Genomic DNA, 21,027 nt, shown 5'->3' on the forward strand with positions numbered 1-21,027 from the left:
TGCCCGGGGCAGTGGTGAAGTCACCATCCCTGGAGGTGTTTAATGGAAGACTGGAGGTGGCACTGAGTGCCATGGTCTGGCTGACAGGGGAGTGTTGGGTCATGGGTTGGACTTGATGACCTCAGAGGTCTTTTCCAACCTAAATGATACTGTGACTCTCCATCCCTTCTCAGGATATTCTGCAATTCTGTGCCTCAGTGACCCTGAGCCTGTGGGCAAAGAGGCTCACGGATGGCCTTGCACAAGCCAAGGGAGGAAAGGACAGAATATCCTAAGCTGGAAGGGACTCTCAAAGATCAAGTCCTAATCCTGGCTCTGCCCAGGACACCCCAACAACCCCCCCCTGTTGTCCAAACCCTCCTGGAGCTCTGGCAGCCTTGGGGCTGTGCCCACTGCCCTGGGGAGCCTGTTCAGCGCCCACCACCCTCTGGGGGAAGAGCCTTTTCCTGACACCCAACCTAAACCTCCTCTGATATCAAACTCCAGGCCCTTCCCTCGGGTCCTGTCACTGCAGACAGGGATGGGTCCCCCCTTCCCAGGCTGAGGAGACTGAAGGGCCCCATCTGAGGCAAGGAGGGGACTCGGGGGTCCCTCATTGCCTCTCACATCCCTCATCCCCCTCAATGTCCCTCATTCCTCTCATGTCCCTCACATCTCTCATGTCCCTCATTCCCCCTCACATCCCTCATCCTCCCCATGTCCCTCATTCCCCCCATATCCCTCACATCCCTTATCCCTCACATCCCTCATCCCCCTCACATCCCTCATCCCATGTCCCTCACATCCCTCATCCCCCCATGTCCCTCACATCACCCATGTCCCTCACACCCCTCAAATCCCTCCTCACATCCCTCATGTCTCTCATTGCCCCTCACATCCCTCATTCCCCCTCACATCCCTCATGTCTCTCATTGCCCCTCACATCCCCCATTCCCCCTCACATCCCTCATGTCTCTCATTGCCCCTCACATCTCAGTTCTGCGCACGCGCAGTGGTGCCGCCCCCCCTCAATCGCTCCCGCCCCGTCCGGGCGCTCCCGGCGCGCCCCGCGCGCGCTCGGCGCTGACGTCACCGCACCCCGGCGCCCGCCGCCATTGGAGTCGGCGGCGCCGCTGCCCCGCTCGCTGCGGCCCCAGGCCCGGCCCGCGGGCATGTGAGACACCGGGGCCGGCCCCGCACCGCGAACCGCCCCGAGCAGGCACCCGGCGGCCCCTTTCTCTCCCCCTCGGCCCCGGCCCCTTCCCCGCCCGGCCGCCGCCTGAGGGGAGCGGAGGCACCGCCGCCCCTCCGCCAGGCCCCGCGGCCCGGCCCGGCCCCGGCGCGCTCTGCTGCACCACGGCGGCGTGTACATGAATTATGTCTGCCACAAGCGTTGACCCTCAGGTGAGTGGGTGAGCGGCGGGCCGGGGGATTCCCGGGCCCGCGGCTGGGAGGCCCCGAGAGGCTTTTCTTCTCCCCACGGGCGGCCCCGGAGCCGAGTCCTCCGCAACTTCCCGCCGCCTCCCGGGAGCCGTGGCCATTTCCCGGGAAGGCCCGTGCCGAGTGATCCGTGGAACACGCCGCTCCAGCCTCGCTTCAAACAAACCCTAAGACGTTTCTGGCCATTTTTATGACCCCCTTCTCCGTCCTCAGATCCTGAGTGTGTGTGTTGTTGTACTGTGAGAATATAAGCGTTTCTCTAAAATTAACTTCTTAATTTCCCCTTTTTTGTTTTCTTCTCCTTAATCATGTGCCGTGGCTTCCCAGAGACCGAAGGGACAGGATAATAAAGGTGAGGATCATAATCAGATGTGGTCGCTTAAATTGTTACTGTAACAGGTCGATTACACAGGTATTGTAGGGGAGCAGAAATGTATCCCTCAATCTGCATGGGAAATATTGGGGAATAAGGGAATATGTGCTTTTTTTTTTCCAAAATAACATAAACTGCCATTCATCCAAGCTTGCTTGCATCCCACTTGATGCTGCTGAGGGCTGTGTGTTGGTACTAAATAAAGCTCCTCATTTCCTGAAGGTGAAGCAGGTTGCTACATGAGGTCACAAGGATACCCCTGTACAAAATGTATTTTTACAAACTTTTGCACACTCTGCTCTGTGAATGCATTTGTGTTGTAGCTCTTCTCTTGGCTGAGATACTGACATAAGCCTAAAATCTTAATAATTTAAAGAGTTTCCAATAAAAGGTAGTTAACCTCTGGTGGGATAATAACCTTTCTTACAACTCCTGTGATTCATTTGAAGTTAAACTTAACAACAAGTCATGTAAGAAAATACCTTGATTGTTACTGTGATTGCTAATAAGTGTGTAATTGTTCAGGCTTAGAAACTAACAATATTCAACTCATAAATGCTTTTTAATAGCTCTTAACCTGCCTTAAAAATCCAGCTACTTCCAGCTGCAGAAAGTTTGACTCCATTTCCAGTGTTTGTAATTGCTCTTTTTCCTCTGCTCTCCCTGACAAACTTTGCAGAAATACTCTGGTAAATTCCTGAACTTTTCTGCTGAAAGTCCTGTTTGGTGTAGTGTTATATTTTATGAAATGGGTAAATACAGCAACTCTCATATAATGTGTTTGTTTTCTTAAATTTAAAGCAAACATAGGAAATAATTCAGAGGGATCTGATAGTACTTTTGGGTCTGTGTGTATTTCAGGGATGGGTTTTGTCTGCTTTCCAGACATTCATTTATGCTGAAGTAGGAATTTGATTATGGCAGATATCTCTATTTTACAGATGAGAAGGTTGAAACTTAAGTTTTCCTTAAAATAATCAGGATATCAAAGCACTTAAAAGTCATCATTTCATAATTAAATGTAACATCCCATCATCTTATTTTAGGCAGCTTAAGGAGTGAATAACACGCTGGGAGGACTGTGAGTTTGAGTGTTCTCATTATGGACCAGAACAATAGATGTTGTTTCCCAATATTTTTTCACAAAATTCTCCTTACTAATTATTTTTTGTTTGGAGTTAATTCACATGAATTTTCTACTTGCTCTCAACCATAGAATTTTTAATTAATAATTCTCTTAAATTTACTCAAACTTTATTTTAAAAGCAGTACTATAAAGATTTTGGGGGGAAATGTCATCACTTGGTCTTTTTATGACCTTTCATGCTTTGAAGAAGAAATAAGGCTTTTTGTAAACTAGCATAGAGTGGAACTTCTTTCTTGAGTGGTGTTAAAATCTGCTGTAACCCTTTTCCTTGTAGTACAAAATGGTTCGTTACACCAGAAGGACACAGTTCACGACAGCGATTTTGAACCTTACCTTTCTGGGCAGTCAAATCAGGTTAGTGTCTTTTTAACTTCTTTTTTTTTTTCCTTAGGCATTCTGTTGGCTCTCAGTTCATAGGACTGTGAGGAAGGAGCAAATTCCTTAAATAGAAATGGGAAAAGAAGTGACAGCACATTGTGTTACAACCAGTGTTTGTGCTCCCCAGGCTGATATTACTCTGCATATCCACAAGTGGAAATGAAGTTTGTGCTCCAAGCAGTGGGAGCTGGTTGCTCCTCAGTGCAGGTTATTGATGAGGCTGGACTGGGACAGACTTTGATCTCACAGCTCTTTGATAGAGGAGTTGCATGTGGGAGTCTGAAAGTTCTGCTTTTGGGCTCTCCTGATTCTGTTCCATAATCCTGGAAATGAACAGGGAGCGAGTTTTGCTCCATGCTCTTTCTGTGGTTTGTAGAATTGTCCCACTTGCTTTTTACATTCAACAGATATTGTTCTTCTTTCATGTCCTCTGAAATATCTTAAGAATTACAGGTGTGTTATTAAGAGTAAGGTACTGTAATGTAAGCTCTCATTATAACATACATTAAATTGACATCCACGACTTAAATGCAGTTATAATTCAAAATATCTTTGATTGAAGTAATTCTTAACTTAACATTCAAATCATTAAAGTGAACAAACTGTGCAGAAACTGGAGAAGCAAAAGGTTTTCATTCACAAGTATGAAATACAATTTCAGAAAGAGACACCAGAGCTACCTGATTATTTCTTGATAGAAAGGCTGTTACATTTTAAAAAGGAAATGTATAATTCATCCTGCAGCTGGTAGATGCCAGTGTTAATGGTGATGACATCACTGAGCTCCCTTGCAGCACAGACACCTTCTCCTGACTCACACAAAGTTAAAATAATTCAATGGGAAACATTCTTCTGGAATTAACACACTGTGGGAGGTATAAAGCTGGGAAAATTGTGGGGACAACAGGAAGTAAATTTTTATTTTTTAATGCAGCATTAATTTTAAAATAAGCTTTGACCTTCCTCTAATTTTTGAAATTTAGTTTCATCACATTGGTAATTTAAACCAAGCTCTGTTTTCTAATGTGAAATATACTGAACATTTCACTACACAGAAAAAAGTAGAACCATCTATTACCATTTAGTTACAGAAAATTTGTCTTTGCTGTCAACAAGTCCAATTATAGGTTTAAATAGAAAAATTGTTAAGGCTGTTAGAATTTCCATAATTATAATAAAAGTTTTCTCTATGAAAATGTAGCTCCACTGAGCAATTTATTTATGCTGCAGTGAGAAGTTGGCAGGATACAAGAAACAATTGTGTAGGTCCTCTTTACAATTTTAAGTGGAAAGTGACAGTAGCATTAATTAGGACTGTGAGATTTGGTACAGAAGACAACCATGTTGCTGAACAAAGCTTTATTATCTACTTATCCAGGTTTATTCAGCCCTTAAAAATTACTGTAAAACACAAATGACTTAGAACAAATATTTGAAAGCAATTGGATATTTAGAAAAATACTTAAGAAATTAAAGTCTCAGCTGACAGAACAGTATTTTTTATATTGGAAATCAAATACAGGTTGGTAATACTGTATTCATTTCATCATTTCAAAATACAGATTGGTCTTTAAAATGAGTATGAGCACGATATAAAAGCAAATAAAATGTAGTTGCCTTCCATCTTTCTGTTGAAAACTGTGCCTGGGTAGTGCCTTCTTTTCTGACCATGAAAGTTCCAGTGTCCAAGCAGCAGAAGGTAATGCAGAGATGTGAGAGCTTTTTGCTGTAAAGCACTAAAAGTACTTTAAAGAGCAAAGGGAACTGAGTCAAGCAGACCATCCATACACAGATTTACACAGGGCAAGAAAAGCATCCCCCACCCAAAGTCATTCAGAACCAAGAGAACATGGAATCATTAGCAAGGAGCATCCTTTGGGGAAAAGGAGAGTCCCTTCCTGGTTAACAGTGCTTGGGTTGGTTTGTTATTTTTGTTTGATGATGGTTTTAATAAAGAATAAGGATGCAGAAAGGTCAAGGATGAGTTTGTTGAAATAAAGGTTCTGCTGTTGCAGGGAAGGACTTTTGTCAGGGTTTGTTTTACACACTCTGGCATAAAGCCAGTTCAAATAGATGGAATGTTTGGAAAGGATGCCTGCTGAAACTTTCCTTTAATCTTGTTAGAATCCTTGTGGAGACTTTCCAGGCTGTGTGACAGGAGCTGACAGTCACAGGAATTGTCTAGAATCCTTCAGCATAAATATTTCTAGGACAAAACACCTGCTTTTCTCTCAGCTTACTCTTTTTGGTCCTAAATTCTAAATCTGTAGAACATACAAACAGAAGTATCTCAGAGAACTACTTGTGTCTCCTCCCTTACACCTGCATTTGTTTTTAGGTTTTTCTTGTGTTAACACTTTAAAATATAACACATATCAATGTCAAAGTGAAGTCTTTCAGAAAAATGTTTTGATATGCTAAATATTGATTACAGTAGCTTGGGAGTCTCAGAAAATTCAATATATTTTAGGGGATCATCTCATAGGAAGGTGATTTCTGTACCTCTTGTTAATGATAGAATTTGCATGTAAATAAAGGAAGCACAAACAGTAGCAGAGATCACTTTTTAAAATTAATAATGTTCAGTTTGGGCTGTTTAAATCTTGGAGAGGCATATTATGGTATCATTCTATGTATGGAATGTAAGGATATGTATTTCTCTGGCTTTGGGCTGTCATGGAAAGGAGGCATTGAAAAATGAGCAGTAAAAATTATCTGTATCAGTTGGGTGTTATTCTTATCCTCAGCAAGGAGGGTTTTCTGTGCTTAAAAAAGGCTGAGAAATAATCAGACTTTTTGAAAAATTGCCTAGTTCAGGTGCAGTTCCACTAGTTTTGCAGATACATTTTTTTTCAAGTATGAAATCTTGCAGTTTGAAAGAAGAGTTCCCTTTCTTAAAATAGTCTTTATGAGTAAGGAGAGGCGAGCTACTGTTTGAGTCATTAACAGGAGATGTTGACCTTCCCTCCCCCTCACTGGTAATTGCAGTTAGAGTGTCACTTTGGAAGGTCTCCAGGATATGTGCTTCCAGTTATTTGGAGAGGAATAAAACCTCCTTTAGAATATTCTGGCTTTATTCTTTTGCATTGTTGAATATGAAAATCATATGGAATGCTTCAAAATCAGGAGTCAGCAGAAGGGTCAGTGGATAGAAGGGCTTCTCAGTTTGGTCTGAAAAACAGCTGAAAGGGAGGAGATTTCAGGGGGAATCTGCTGGTTTATAATCATTGCATCTCTGATTTCATGGAGTGGGAGAGACAGCCTGTTTGGAAGGACAGTCAGAAACACTCCTGCACAGTTGTAACTTGACTTCTGAGGGAGGAAGAGGCACAGAAAGCTGGAGAGGGTCTTTCTGCAGCAGTTTGGATGGCACGTGCCATGTGCCAACTTTGCATGTGTTTGTCTGTGGTGCACCAGGCACTGCAACTTCAGGCTGTAGCAAACTTGGCCTGTGTGTGGGCTCGCTGTGCTCCTGTCTAGTAGCCTTTGCTTCCAGTAGCCTGCAAGTTCCTTTACATGTTTTACCACTTGAGGTATGATTTGCTTGTTGGAAACTGTTGACCTGTCAAAATAACTCCACAATGAGGATTGTACTATTATGTGTTATGTGTTGTCATATGAAGGTAATTCAGTCTAAAGCTTCTCCCATGTAGCAATCTAGAAATTCTAAATATCCTTAGTTTGGTGAGTTAAAAATAAAAATAAGTTGCTCGGGATTAGTAATGTAATTAAGTTACATCACTTGAAAGATCTGTAAGCCACTAGTTTTGGGCTATATTATAAATGTCCATTTTAGCCCTGAGTCTTTCTTGGAATGTGAACTAAGTTCAGTAATTAGAAATTACATTACCTTGTCTCTATTGTTCTTTTCTGTTTGGTGATGAACAGTGTTGTGGCTGTTTCTAAATGAAGAGTTTATTTATCTGGTGACTTTCTTTTTCTTTAACAGAACAGTAGCTATCCATCAATGACTGATCCTTACCTGTCCAGTTATTATCCACCATCTATTGGCTTCCCCTATTCTCTCAGTGAAGCACCATGGTCTACAGGAGGAGATCCTCCTATCCCTTATCTCACCACCTATGGACAGCTGAGTAATGGAGATCATCATTTTATGCACGATGCTGTTTTTGGACAGCCCGGGGGTCTGGGAAATAACATCTATCAGCACCGGTTTAACTTTTTCCCTGAAAATCCTGCCTTCTCAGCTTGGGGAACCAGCGGATCCCAAGGACAGCAGACTCAAAGCTCAGCATATGGGAGCAGTTACAGCTACCCACCCAGTTCACTGGGTGGCACCATTGTGGATGGACAGACAGGATTTCATAATGATACATTAAATAAAGCTCCTGGAATGAACAGTATTGAACAGGGAATGGTTGGACTTAAGATTGGTGGAGATGTTACAACTTCTGCGGTGAAAACAGTCGGTTCTGTTGTTAACAGTGCTGGGATGACAGGTGCCCTCTCTGGTAATGGATCAAATGTAAACTTGCCAGTATCCAAACCAACCTCTTGGGCTGCTATTGCCAGCAAGCCTGCGAAGCCACAGCCTAAAATGAAAACAAAAACTGGGCCTGTAATCGGAGGGGCGTTGCCTCCTCCCCCTATAAAGCATAACATGGACATAGGTACTTGGGACAATAAGGGTCCTGTGGCAAAAGTTCCTGCCCCCCAACAGATACCTTCTCCTCAGTCTGTTCCACAGCCACAGCAACCAATTGTTCAGCCTGTTCCAACTCAGCCTCCTCCATTGACTCAGCCACAGTACCAGGCCCCTCAGCAGCCACCCCAGAATCGCTGGGTAGCTCCTCGCAACAGAAACGCAGCTTTTGGCCAAAGTGGGGGAACTGGTACCGACGGCGGCTCAGCTGGCAGCACTCAGCCCAACCCTGTTCCCAGTGGAGAGTCCCATCCTGTCCTGGAAAAACTGAAAGCTGCTCACAGCTATAACCCTAAAGATTTCGAATGGAACCTTAAAAATGGACGTGTGTTCATAATAAAGAGCTATTCTGAGGATGATATTCATCGTTCCATTAAGTATTCTATTTGGTGTAGTACAGAGCATGGCAACAAACGCCTGGACAGCGCCTTTCGGTCCATGAACAGCAAGGGTCCAGTCTACCTGCTGTTCAGTGTCAATGGCAGTGGACACTTCTGTGGAGTAGCAGAGATGAAATCACCCGTGGACTACGGCACCAGTGCAGGTGTCTGGTCTCAGGACAAGTGGAAGGGGAAATTTGATGTCAAGTGGATCTTCGTGAAGGATGTGCCCAACAACCAACTGCGACACATCAGGCTGGAGAACAATGACAACAAACCCGTTACAAACTCCCGTGACACACAGGAGGTGCCCTTAGAAAAAGCGAAACAAGTGCTTAAAATTATTGCTACTTACAAGCACACGACCTCCATCTTTGATGACTTTTCTCATTATGAAAAGCGCCAGGAAGAGGAGGAGGTGGTGCGGAAGGTAAACCTATTAAAAAATTTATTTTATACACAGATATGGGGAAAATGAAATGTGGAGGCTGCTATGGTGGAAAAATGTAAGTAGGAATTTGAAATGTTCTTAATATGTCTTGATGGTTTTATGTGTGTTTAACAACACAAACTGATAATTTGTCTGAAAAGTTTCATAGCTATTGAGTTTCAAAGCAGAAAGCTAAGCAGTAATAGAGGTAGAGGACTTGATGTCCAGTTTATTGGAGTTTGATTTTTCTTTTTTATCTTAAAATGGTTAATAATTTAGAAAATAGTTTCTGTTTCAGAATTGGATTCTGTCAGTGATTGCCACTTAAGTTTTTTGCCTTAAATACGAGGTGTTAACACTGTTTGACTGGAACTAGGATATCAAAATTGATACCTGTACTGGTATTTGAAATTTGTACATGACCTTTAAAAGCAAGAAATCTGATTTTGTTTGTTCAGTTGATCTCTCTGGAAAAGAAAGAGTTGCATAAAATTGCTGGAATAGTGCTAGAAAGATTGCGTTTCTGCTGCTGAAGTCACATGTATTACTTGGATAAATAAAGGTTTTCAGTTCCCAGGTTTAATCTGTCTACTAATTCTTGAAGTTTTGAGCGAAGACATAGCAAGAGAAGTTTGGGCAGTAACTGGGAGAGTGTAGTAAAAATTTCCATACACTTCCATGGCTCTTAAGTCTGTCACCAGAGACCTGTCCCTCTCCATCCCATGACCTCATCTTCAAGAGTCCCTTTCTCTAATAAGCCAGTCTAGAAGTAATGGCCTGACAAAATAATAGGAGTTGGGATGTGTAGTTACTACCTAAGCAACACTTAAATTTGCTTGATGTTGATAATGTTTCATAGAACTTTTTTTGTCTAGCATTGCAAATACAGCATTTGTTGACAGGGGTAGTTCAGTGCAGCTCACACCTGCTTCAAAATGCTTTTAAAGCAAAGACTTAATGCATGTTCCTGCAGCTTAAATTTTAAAATTGCCATTTAAAGGTTTTTATTGCCATTTGAAAATGCAGATAAAATTGCTTTAAACTGCCTTCATAGAATGTGCCCTTAAATTATGAGAGTAAAACAGTTCAGTATCTTCAAAACTTTGCAGCTGAACTTTCCCTGGTGGTGATAGATGTGCACAGCTGACCTCAGCACAGCAGGGAAGGACAGCTTAAAATTGGAAAGTTTTCTTGTGTTACTCCCTGAGGGGTTTCACAGAGTAGAACCCAAGAGCCTTTACTTGAACACTTCATTCCTTCAGTAGACAATCAGCAATTCAATACTTAATCCAACCAGCGTCTTGGAGAGGTGTTACTTGTGTAGCAGAGAATCCTGACTAAGTGGGATGGCCTTGGCTTCCTTTGAGGGTTTATGGTGTAGAGGGGGGTGATTGTTTGGGGTCTTTAATGCTGAGTCTCCCTGTGATTCACTGCCCAGTCTGGAGGGGAGAACAGTGTGTGTGCTTAAGGAGTGAGACTGGGGAGAGAGTGATACACCTCTGCTCTTGTGCAGATAACTCACTGCCTGAGGAAGATCCTGAACACTGAAATTCCTTTACTTTGTAGTAGCTCACAGGGCTGATGTTCAACTCCTGGGCTGATCTCCCATTTTGGGTTGATTTAATAAACACAACATTCCCACTTTCAGTTCAAGTACTGAAAAATACTCTTCCTTAGTTCACTCCTGTCTTTACAACAGGATCATTTTTTCAGAATAATGCATTTTTCTTCCTCAGTTAAAACTGAGGGTCTAGTTTCTATGGCACAGTCACAACATAATCTATATGAAGTCTTAATATTTTTTACCTCTGAATAGATTAGAAAATGGGACACCAGAGTACAGCGAGGAAGGTGATAGTACTAGAGAGGGAGAGCAGATCAACAGCAAGGGAATGAAAAATGAGATGTTGCTTGTCAGGTTGCACTCCATGAAACTTGTCTGGGAAGCCAGTTTTTTCCCCTTCATTGACTGAAATAGATTTTAGAAGTCTAGCTGATTACTAGAAGAGGTTTTTTTGCAGGGTGTACACACACTTTCAAGTTCTTATCATTGATAAGTTTGTGCTATTGATGTTAAAACCTTCCTGTTACACAAAGTTAGTGTTCCTATGACAGTAATTTTCAAAGAATCTTACTGCCAGTTAAGACCTAATTGACATTTTCAGATGGTTGGTTGTATATGTGCCATCTTAATTGGTTCTCAAATTGCTGCTTTTATTCATTATACTCTTAACTGTAAAATTACTTCTTGAAATTTTATGCTTCCATTTCACTGCTGTTGTGATCACAAAGGGCAGAATTCTTAAAAATCACCACAGGGAGTACCTGAATGCTACAAAGTCATTTGCACACAAATATTTAGTAGGAAACAATAATGTGATCTGTGCAGTGCAAGCCATTGGCATTTCAGTTCTGTGGATGGCTCCAGTTTGTTGCTAACCAGCATTTCCCCAGCTGATTTGTGCAGAGCCAGCCCCACTGTGCATGAGCTCAGCAAGGTGGGAACACTCTGTGGTGGTGCCAGATCATCCAGTGAGGGTTGGGCAGGTACAGGGCTGGATGAAACTCATTAAGGTGCCAAAGATTCATCACCATCACCAGTATTGCTGAGAGACGATATCTGGAATTGAGGGAAGGTTTGTTCATGCTGGGATTTAAGTCCAGCTTTTGATTTGCTGTAGTAATAAAATATTTAAGCCCATTCTGGTGACCCAGAACCTGGGAAAGGAGTAATAGAAGGATATTGGGATCTGGAATGAACTAAGCTGGAGTATCTCCTGACTGTCCCAGCCTTTTTCAGTCAGTTCTGGGGGTGCTGCAGTGTCAACAAACAGCAACTTCTGTGATTAAACTCATGCTCTGAAAATGTAAAAGGGTTGCAACACAGGAGAGTTTCTTTCAAAGTAATGTGGTGTGTGATGTGGTGTTAATTTTTAACAGTCCTTAAAAACATGCTTGCAGAGTCCTAACAAAGTTGTCTTTCAAAATTAAAAAGCTTGAAAAGACAATAAACTTGTTGTAGGTTTTGGTATTTGCATCTCATGGTAGGACAGATGACAGATCAGCTGTCACAGATCTGCACCTGAGCAGGTGGCCACAGTTTGTATTGAGCTGCTGTGCTGTCACCTCTGATCTGGGTCAAGGCACTCAGCTGTTCCAAGGTCTACCCCTTGGTGTTTTGTTGTGAGAGCTCCATAGCCTCAGAAAGCTCCCGAATCACCAAGATTACCAGTTCTCCTTTAGGTGATTAAATACTGAGAAGTGTTGGCTGGCACGTGGTTGCTGGTTGGCACTTGGAAATACTCATTTTCTTCTAGCCCTGTGTAATTCCTCTCAGTGAGCTTTCTGTGAGTGCACTCGTGGACACAGCACTTTGTAAGGATTGAATATTGTCCTTCCCTCCAAAGCTCTAGTTAAAAACTGTAAGATTAATACTCTTCTGGTATAAAGAAAACATTTATATTTTTATGTCTGAAGATGAATGCTTTGATCCGATTGACTTTAAGTTTAGTAGGAAGGGTGAAGCTATTTTAGACTGAGCTGAAGAGAACAGAAGTTTGACAGGGATGAGTGTCTCCAAGATGAAAGCTGCTGCTGCAAATTTTGTGAAAACCCATTTTCCCTGTGTCTGAAGACTGTACTCATTAGTGTCACAAAGCACAAATGCAACAGGAGCTCTCCTGTGAGATACCGGAGAATTCCACTGGAGAAGAGAAACTGTGAAGGCTCCAGATCTTCAGAACCAAAATGAGCAAAGCTTTGTTGTTTTTTTACAAAACTGTTTGTTCTTGCTTGCAGTAGTGCTAAATAGCAGTAAGGAAGAGAATTTGAGAGTTAGAGCTTCTAAAAAGCAGCCAGTGCTCAAGAGCACGAAGAACTGTTGCATCAGTTTATGTGGTTTCAGACACTTGTAAAGAGGAAGACTCAGATTAGCCCCCAAGAGAGAAAGGAAGCAGCAAGGTAGGAGGAACTGCTTGAGAACTTGCTCAGTAATTAGCACTTTTTACTAAATTATAAAGCCTGAGCTGAGTTTCTGACTGCCATGAGCATACTTTCTAAGTACCAGCTAGAAGTCAGTCTCAGGTGTTGCCTGTCTCTGTTTGTGTGGGACCTTTTAAAGTAGAATTAAAAGGGTCAGTGGATGCCTACACAGAAAACAGAAGTTCTAGGAGGTGGCAGAGGGAAAGAATGGAATGATGAACATGGTAAGGCAGGAGAATTAGATGGGATGTGCCACCTTAGAAATGGAACTAGCATGGAACTATTACTTTTTTGAAGGCTGAAAATGAGCTGATATGATTCAGTTCTAGTTTCTTTCTAACCACCTTTTGTTTGAAATGTCAGGCAGACGTAAGAATGTTATTGGTACTGACGTTCCACACCTAATACGTTCTGATGCTTTGCCACTAAGAAGTGGCTGTCATTGACAGTTCATCATAGTCAGCAGTTAAAAGACAGGAGGAATATAGATTTCTAAAATTAATTCTACCACTTTACACAATCTGTTTTGTTGATTTGGTAAGACAGTTTTGCTATTTCTTACTTCTGCCATAAATCAGAGATTACGAATTCATGCAAGACTTCACTGATTTAATTTTATTATGAAAATTGGAATATTAATATTCCTCCTGGAGGCAGAAATCAATATATTCAGTTTTTAAAAATACCTCCTGATTTTTATGCTGTGACCAGCTGAAGCAGCAAAGGCAATCTGTTACATTTATAATGTTTGGTGTATTTGCAAATAAGCTTTATATTGCAACTGAAGCAATTCTGAGATGAACTTTATACAGAAGGATCCCACAAAACAAGTAGAATCTGAAGGCATTACTTTAGGAGTTGGCTGTTGTTGCTGCTTGGGCTAGTCCACAACTTTCTTCCTTGAAACAGGATTTGGAGCCATATTGATGCAGTTGCAGAGCTGAGTCTTTCCATGCCAGTTCTGCACTGCATAGTCTGTTCCAAACAACACTGGGACAGGTGGAAAATGGAAAGGCTGGACCCTTTCCATCCAGTCTGCAGTGGTCCCTTAGCTGGAGAATGCACAGGAGTCAGGAAAGCAGCAGCATGTTTTTGTCTTGCTGTCTGTTGCATCTTGTGCAGTTTGTGGGGCTCCTGAAACACTCGGGGGACAAGTCCCCCCTATTTTGGTTGGACATTCTCAGTGTGTGTTTGTAATCCCTGTGCAGACAAAGCTCCAAAGGCTCCCCTGGGAGAGCACCACTTCACTGAGATGAAGACCCACCTGCTGGATGGATTAGGTGACTTTTATCTGTTTTCAGTATTTGTGACCAGCAGAAACTTTTGAGAGAGGCTGGAAGATCCTCCCAGCTGCTGTGGTGGAACAGTGTGGGACGTGCTTGGGTTGTTCAGTCCAGCCATGCTGGGTTTTATCAGACCATGCAAAAACTGAACTTTTCTTCTACCTGATTTTTTCCCCCCTGACTTGTCAAGTATTTCCCAGTGCCTCCCAGAACAGCTGAGCAGATGGGAAGAATTATGAACAGAATTTCTAGACAGCTCAAATCCCTCCTTTTACTGAGTGTGACTAAACTCCAAAGTAATTTGTGCACTTCAAAATTATGCTGGTTCTGTGGAGTTCACTAATCTGCCATCTGCTTTCTGCTCGTGCATTAGTTGTGCTACTACTGCAGTAGCTAAAATAATCCAGAAAGTAGAATATTGCAGATGCTTTTTCTCCTTAGGAGTGTTGGTATTTCATACCTTTCTCTCTCTGACCTTCATCTGCTGTCGGTTTGAAGTGGCTGTGCAGGTATTTGTTCAGATGTTCCACTTGAGGCTGGACTCAAACCTTGGGCTTGCTGGGTATAAACAATATATTTATAAAATATAGCAGCATTGTTTTAAGTGTATAATTATCTGGGGTCACATTAGTACTGTTAAACTACTAAAATCTTTTTGCTTGTTCATTTGACTAAAATCTTAACTTTTTTCTCTTTGCAGGAACGTCAGAATCGAAACAAACAATAAGAATAAACATAAACAGTTTGATATATATACTAGAACTGATATTAAATTCGACTATGAGAAACAAAATTATGTATAACTGGTGCTGTATCCTGGCATCAGGACAAACTAAAGCTTTCAGCTCCAATATATCTTCTCGTGCAGGGGAAATTAAGTTGTCGCATCTTTAAGTACATTGTAGTTTATTTTTGCCCAAGTGGATCTGCATTAATTTGTATCTTTTTTTCTATGTAAAATTCTGTAGAAATCACTAATAAAGGTGTGTCTGTTTTTATTTTTTTAAGTTGATAAACAGTTCTATTAACCTAATGTGGACCTATACATGAGCATACTAAAGTGTCAGTGCTTCCCAAAGACTTTATTTTGGCATGAATTATGTTCCTAGCCAGATACAGAGATTATGGAAAATACCTGACAATTCTTCCTTTATCCTCCTCCCAAACCCTTTTCTTCATGGCGGAAGTAAGAAACCATCCATTGATTTTTTAAATTTTTTTTTGTCATTTGGAAAAAACCTCTTAAGATACTGCACTTCAGAATTTTGAAATGGAAAAAAAAACCCTTAAATTTCTGATCACTTTGTGCAGCTGCTCTGCCTCTTTATTTATAATCTGTACAATTACACTTTTAAAACTGCTGATGCGCCATGTTGGGTTTTTCTGTCTAGTAGAAAATCAAATTGTCAGTGAAATTGTTTCTCTGGAAAGTATTTCCCTTCCACATTCTGTTAGCCAGTGCTTCAGTGTGCATCTGTTATTCCATATCCTGCCGAGGGTGAGCGAGACGCTTTCTCTCAGCCATAATTCTGCTTTACAGTTTTTGTAGCTTAATTAAATAATAATGTGATGCTATCGACATTGCAGGGGTTTTAAACAATGTGTTAAAACCTGTTTCAGCTTTCAGGTGTTATTAGTTACTTGCAGATCATTTTTAATCCTTCCCTTCATTACTCCCTTCCAACCCCCCCAAATCCTAATGCCATTTAAAGTTTTTATACCAATAATGCTGAGCTTTAACGTAGGAACTAATAGTACGGATAATATGATGGATTATGCCTCAGATGTTTAAAATTGACAGTGTGTATGTCTAATTTTTTTTTTCTGTTGGATGAGTAAAAAAACCTGTTTTAAGAAACTGAATTTGCTGTCATGTTTTTGTGGAGTGAGGGGACCGTCGGAGAACCTGTCACCAACTGGAGTTCCAATTAAGCATGGAAATGGTGCTCATGTCCGCTGCTCTAGCACACTGAATCTGCACGTGTTTATTGTAGAGGATCTTTTACTATATTAGAAAGCAAGTATCTTCTGAATACTATTTACTCCAAAAGGACCTCCAATTTAAATAAAGTTTAATCTGTATCATTTAGACTTGTATTTAGAACGTATAACTCTGTCTCTGGACTGTTACTGCCTGTAAGGGGTAATGGACAGCATCAGATTAACTTTTTCCTCTAGGAGAATACAAGCCTTAATAAACAATACATATTTAGCAAGCCTGATGTCATTTTCATTTTTTCCCTATGTTCAGTTGTCTTCCTCTGGTACAATCACCCTTTATGCTGACTGGTGAATTAAGTCTGCCTTGAGAAGTGGTTTGATTGAGTAACTCAGGTCTTTGCTCTCAGCACACTTGGTGGTTCCAGAAAGGTTTCACAGGACTCTGCAGAGGACATTCAAGCTGCTCTGACTGTTGCTATTCCTCTAAGGAACTGTGTGCATGTCCAGTGCCTGTCACTTGTCCTTTCTCCTTGTATGGTAGAGAAGCTGAAGAAAGGATTGGAAGTAAAGCAGCAGCACAGCCATGGGTCACCAGGGGGAGAAAAGAACTTCCCAAATCCAAGTAAAGCTCTGACCAGTTTCTTTTCCAGCACTTGGCTGTATTTTCCAGCTCTAACTTTAGTAATTCGACTTGATATCTTTAACTGACTTATTGAAGCAATACTGCATTTTATAAACATGTTGCCATCTAATAAAAGCACCTGCTGTTAGTTTCAGTTGTTATGTCAGAACACTTAATTGGTGATTCCAGAGCCAAAATTAACTCGGCTCCATCTGGACCCTGAAGAGGAAAGTTAGTTGCACGACTTTATTACTTTTTTTTCAGATCTAAAGAATTTTTGCAGTGTTATACCCACAGACTTCAGATAGAAGTCTAACAAAATAAAAAGGTATAACAGAAAAAAACTCCAGCAAATTGGGAGCCTTTAGCTCAAACTGGTTTGACTATTAAAAGAACAGCTAAAAGTTTCAGCTGTCTGGCTTTGTGGGTAGCAGAAAACATTCATAACAGCTTCAGCATGCAGAGATTTTTTCCTGATACTGCAGTGCTGTATAGCACTATCTGAGTTAAGTGGGAGAAGATTTAACAGTGGGTAAAATAATCCCTTCCATCACGACCACGTTGGAACTGGCTGCTGGTCATTGCGATTTTCAATCCGCTGTCAGTGCAATTTCAGGAGATGACTCAATTTTTTTTTTTTGTTTTGAAGTGTTCAAATTACACTGTGAGGGGGAAGAACATTCTTCCAGTGGGTCTTGTAGAATAACTTCATGTCACAGATCTTACTTATTCTTTATTTAGTCCAAGTAGCAGTTCTAAAAGAATGTGCTTGCATGCTTTTGGAATTGTGTGTAAATTCACTCCTTAAATGACTTGCTTTTGCTTGATGTTTTTAGTGTTTGGGTGTGACAGTAGCACTTCTGCCTTCTGTTTTTAAGCCAAATGGAGCTGGCAGCACCAAATGCTCATTGCAGAGTTAAATGACATTATTTCTCTGGTTCAATTGCTGGTTGGTGACAGCAGCACACCTCACTTCTCTGAGGCTGTGAACTTACATCGTTAGGGGAAGAAACATTCGTTTGCAGGTAGTCACACCAAAAGTAATAGTTCTAAATAATCTTTATGAAGATTGTGTTTGTTGCTGTGAATGATGGTTTTAAATGACTTAGGCTTGTAGAGAAAATGATCAAGTTAAATCTCTACTGAGGTGTAAGGAGAGAAGCAGGCAGACAAAAATAAGCTCATATTCAAGATTACTACTCTGCCATAACACATCATGCTCATAAGGCCAGACTTTCTTTTTTTACCTCATTCCAGGGAGATGGAAATAGGGGATGTAAAACTTAAAATTCAGTTTTTTCAGTTCACCTTTTACAGTACTAATGATACTGAAAGATGTGTTTTTTCACAAAATGATTTTAGTTTGGAGAACTGAAAGGTATTAATTTACTCAAAGATACTAGTGAGATCTCAGTGAAAAAGAGAGCTGTATTTATTTCTAAGCATTAGACTGGCCAGACTGCACTAGAGAGCATGGCCAAGTTGTGACAATGTGTCATTGGTTTTCCTTCTTATAATGAGGGATTTTATTTGGCCAGAGAAGATGGAAATTCCAGTAAATGTGGCCATTAAAAAACTTGCAGACAGAGATAGCACAAAACTATCAAAAATACTGTAATGTTACTGCCCTTTTCTTGTGAACCTATTGAGAAAAGTAACTGTGAGGAGCAAGGGAAACTTAGTTAAAATAGCAGATAAATGCAAAAATGAAGCACAGACAGTATCTAACAGGGAGAGTGTGTTTTGATCTAATGCTCCTTTTCCTGGGCTCTCAACTACTTTGAATTCTTTATGTTGAACAATCTGTTTCTCTTGGAAAAAGCTCTGGCTTTCTCTGACAACAGTGCTCAGCATCTGCTCATTTCAGGAGAAAGCTGTTCACTATTTTTGGGAAAGTGCAGGTTTTTAATTGGAATTTGTGATCCTGCCCAAGAATAGTGTGAGTTTAGCTGTGGCTGTTTCTGTGATCCCTGCCTTGTCCACGGCTCCTTTGAGAAGGAACAGCTCTTGTTTAGCCTATTTTTAGAATTAAGAGAGTTGAGTCAGAATGTTGAAATTACTTAATTGGGGTGTGACTTGGCAGAGGGGAGATCTTGGATTTCTTGAAAGTGGTTCAGTCTGATGGACTGTTTGGTGGGTGACATCATCCTCACAGTACAACCCAGTTCACATACACTGGTGCTTGGACCCAGTATAGGGGAGATGGGATTGTCTGGGGTATGAGTGTCCCTGATTTCACAGCTTTCCTGCCTCAGAAAGCTTTATGTTAATTTAAAAACATGCTTTAAAATAGCGTATTGCAGCTGCAGTGATAGTGCACATGCAGTGTGATGGCAGGCTGTGCTGTTCTCATTTCCCAGCCTGGGATAAGCAGGGCAGGGCCTCAGCAATTCCATAACCAGCTTTTGTTCCCTGGTACAATACACAACTAATTTCCTCACTTTATGTAGGATCATCATTTCAGGGCATCTTTGCAATCCCTTGGGAGATCCTCCACAAAAGTGCTGACTTGACTTGTGTCTCATCATTTTGCTTCCTGTAGCATCCCTGATCTGCCTTGTGCTCATGTTCTGTAGGTGAGTTACTGCCAGCACGAGCAAGGCCTTGGAGATGTGCCTTCTTCAACATGCAGGACTTCATAGAACTGTCATCAACACTGTCTTTTACTGAATCTCCTTCAAATTGGAGAGCGTGGGAGGTTTTATGCCATCTGTCTGTTTATAAGTTATTCAAGAAATTATTTTTACCTGGGATGTTACCATGACAACAGACAGTCAGTAAAGTCGTCACCAAATGCATTTCTAATGTCCAACTGCTTCGAAATCAGTAGGATCTGGTGTTTTGCTGTGGTTTTAATAACAAAGACAGTGGGAAAGAGGTGTAAATACTTGTTTTACCAAATATACATTCTCCAGGTATTTTTAGATTATTAATGCAGTGCCTTGGGCAGTAATACAAGTTGCAAGCAACCTCCTTGATTATTTTTCCTCCTCACCATCTGTGGGGTGAGAATAGGAAGAAAGTAAATTTCGTCAGTAAATGATCCATCAATTTATGCAGATATTATTAGGGAGCTTTTTTCATTATTTATATCTACTTTGATTTCTGTGCTCTGCTCTGTGGATCTGCAAATTGTAACTTAAGCAAGGTGATTATTGATAACTTCTAACTCCCTAGGAGAGCTCTACACCTCCCTGGAAGTTAGAGAACTGCAAACCCTCCTAAGAAGTTAGAGATCACTGATGGAGTAGGAACTGTTCCTGCTGCTGTTGGCTCTGCTGCAACGTCCTCCAGCTGAAAGCACTTGGTGGCAGAGACACTGAACTTCAGATTGTTGCAGCTGAAGGCACTTTGCTGAAACAGCATTTAGTCCAATTCTGATGAAACCTTGAAGGGGTGGGAGTCATTAGGCTAAAGAAGCAACAAATCAGGTCATTGCCTACACCTGTGGGGAGGATCATTTTCTAATTAATGAGTCGCACCTGCCATGTAGTGGGCCCAGATTTACCACGTTCAAAGTTAAACTCAGTGACAGAGTGACTTCTTCTTCAGCCACTTTGGGGTGAAACTTCAGGGGAAAAATCACCATGTTCAGGAAAGAGTGGTTTTGGAAGCTCTGGGGATTTATGGAGACTGGTTTTCCTACTCCTTCAAAGGGTATGTTTTGTTTTTTGGGTTTTTTTTGTAATATAAATGTGCTCTGTATAAGTCTGTAAAATATTGATAGTATACAGTTAAGTGAGTGCAAATAGTCTGATTTTAAGGGGAAAGAACTCTTCAGAGGTCTGCAACAAGTTAATGCTTGTAATATCAAACACTGTCAGCTGAGGCTTTTGGCCACTTTTAACAAAGCTGATTTTCCAGAGCTCTTGAAAACACTTTGGTGAAAGGGCAAGATGTTTTGATGTTTTGGCCTGTAATATCTTACTTCAAAATACATCCATGATACTTTTTATCTGGTATGAAAAAACAGAGATTTGTTAAGTGCAACTGTCTGGTAAATTTTATAGATCTCTATTCCATTGTTTAATTCGTGCAGATCTTCTCTGGTGCTCTGGAACACACAAAAGCTGTAATTCCTCCCAGCTCTGCTCCTCAGGCTTGAGACAGGACAAAGCCCAGAAGGCAGGGGCAGGGTAGGACTGATAACAAAACCACTGTAGAGGACTTTTGCACTGTTCTGCTCATAGATTGTGCAGTTTAGTCCTTAAAGGAGCTACTTTGTACTGTCCTGTAGGTTTTCATAGGTAGAGCAGTGACTGGGGTAGGAGCCAGAAGGGCTGCTCGCTGTTGGAGAGGTGTCAGGAAGGAAGCAGTTACCAGGAAGGATCCCCTTTCTGGGACAGTGTTAGATTCTGAGATACCAAAGCAGGTTTTCTGCCTTAAGCCACTGGCAAGTTTTGGGAATTT

At 41.3% G+C, this 21,027-nt stretch overlaps 1 protein-coding gene across 2 annotated transcripts; it reads left to right on the plus strand.

Annotated features, from left to right (window-relative positions):
• The first annotated feature begins 1,067 nt into the window (after positions 1-1,067).
• Positions 1,068-16,270, plus strand: YTHDF1 (YTH N6-methyladenosine RNA binding protein F1). Of its 2 annotated transcripts, XM_071572778.1 has the most exons (5): positions 1,068-1,383; positions 1,747-1,771; positions 3,214-3,293; positions 7,267-8,790; positions 14,755-16,270. In XM_071572778.1, the coding sequence occupies exons 1-5, from the start codon at positions 1,357-1,359 to the stop codon at positions 14,779-14,781; spliced, it is 1,683 nt and encodes a 560-aa protein (XP_071428879.1). In that variant the 5' UTR covers positions 1,068-1,356; the 3' UTR covers positions 14,782-16,270. The 2 variants fall into 2 exon arrangements, with proteins under 2 accessions (XP_071428879.1, XP_071428878.1); XM_071572777.1 differs by lacking the exon at positions 14,755-16,270 and having other exon boundaries at positions 7,267-14,742.
• Positions 16,271-21,027: the final 4,757 nt, after the last annotated feature.

Source organism: Pithys albifrons, chromosome 18, assembly GCF_047495875.1.
Source record: "Pithys albifrons albifrons isolate INPA30051 chromosome 18, PitAlb_v1, whole genome shotgun sequence".
In the NCBI taxonomy this organism is placed as follows: Eukaryota; Metazoa; Chordata; class Aves; order Passeriformes; family Thamnophilidae; genus Pithys; species Pithys albifrons.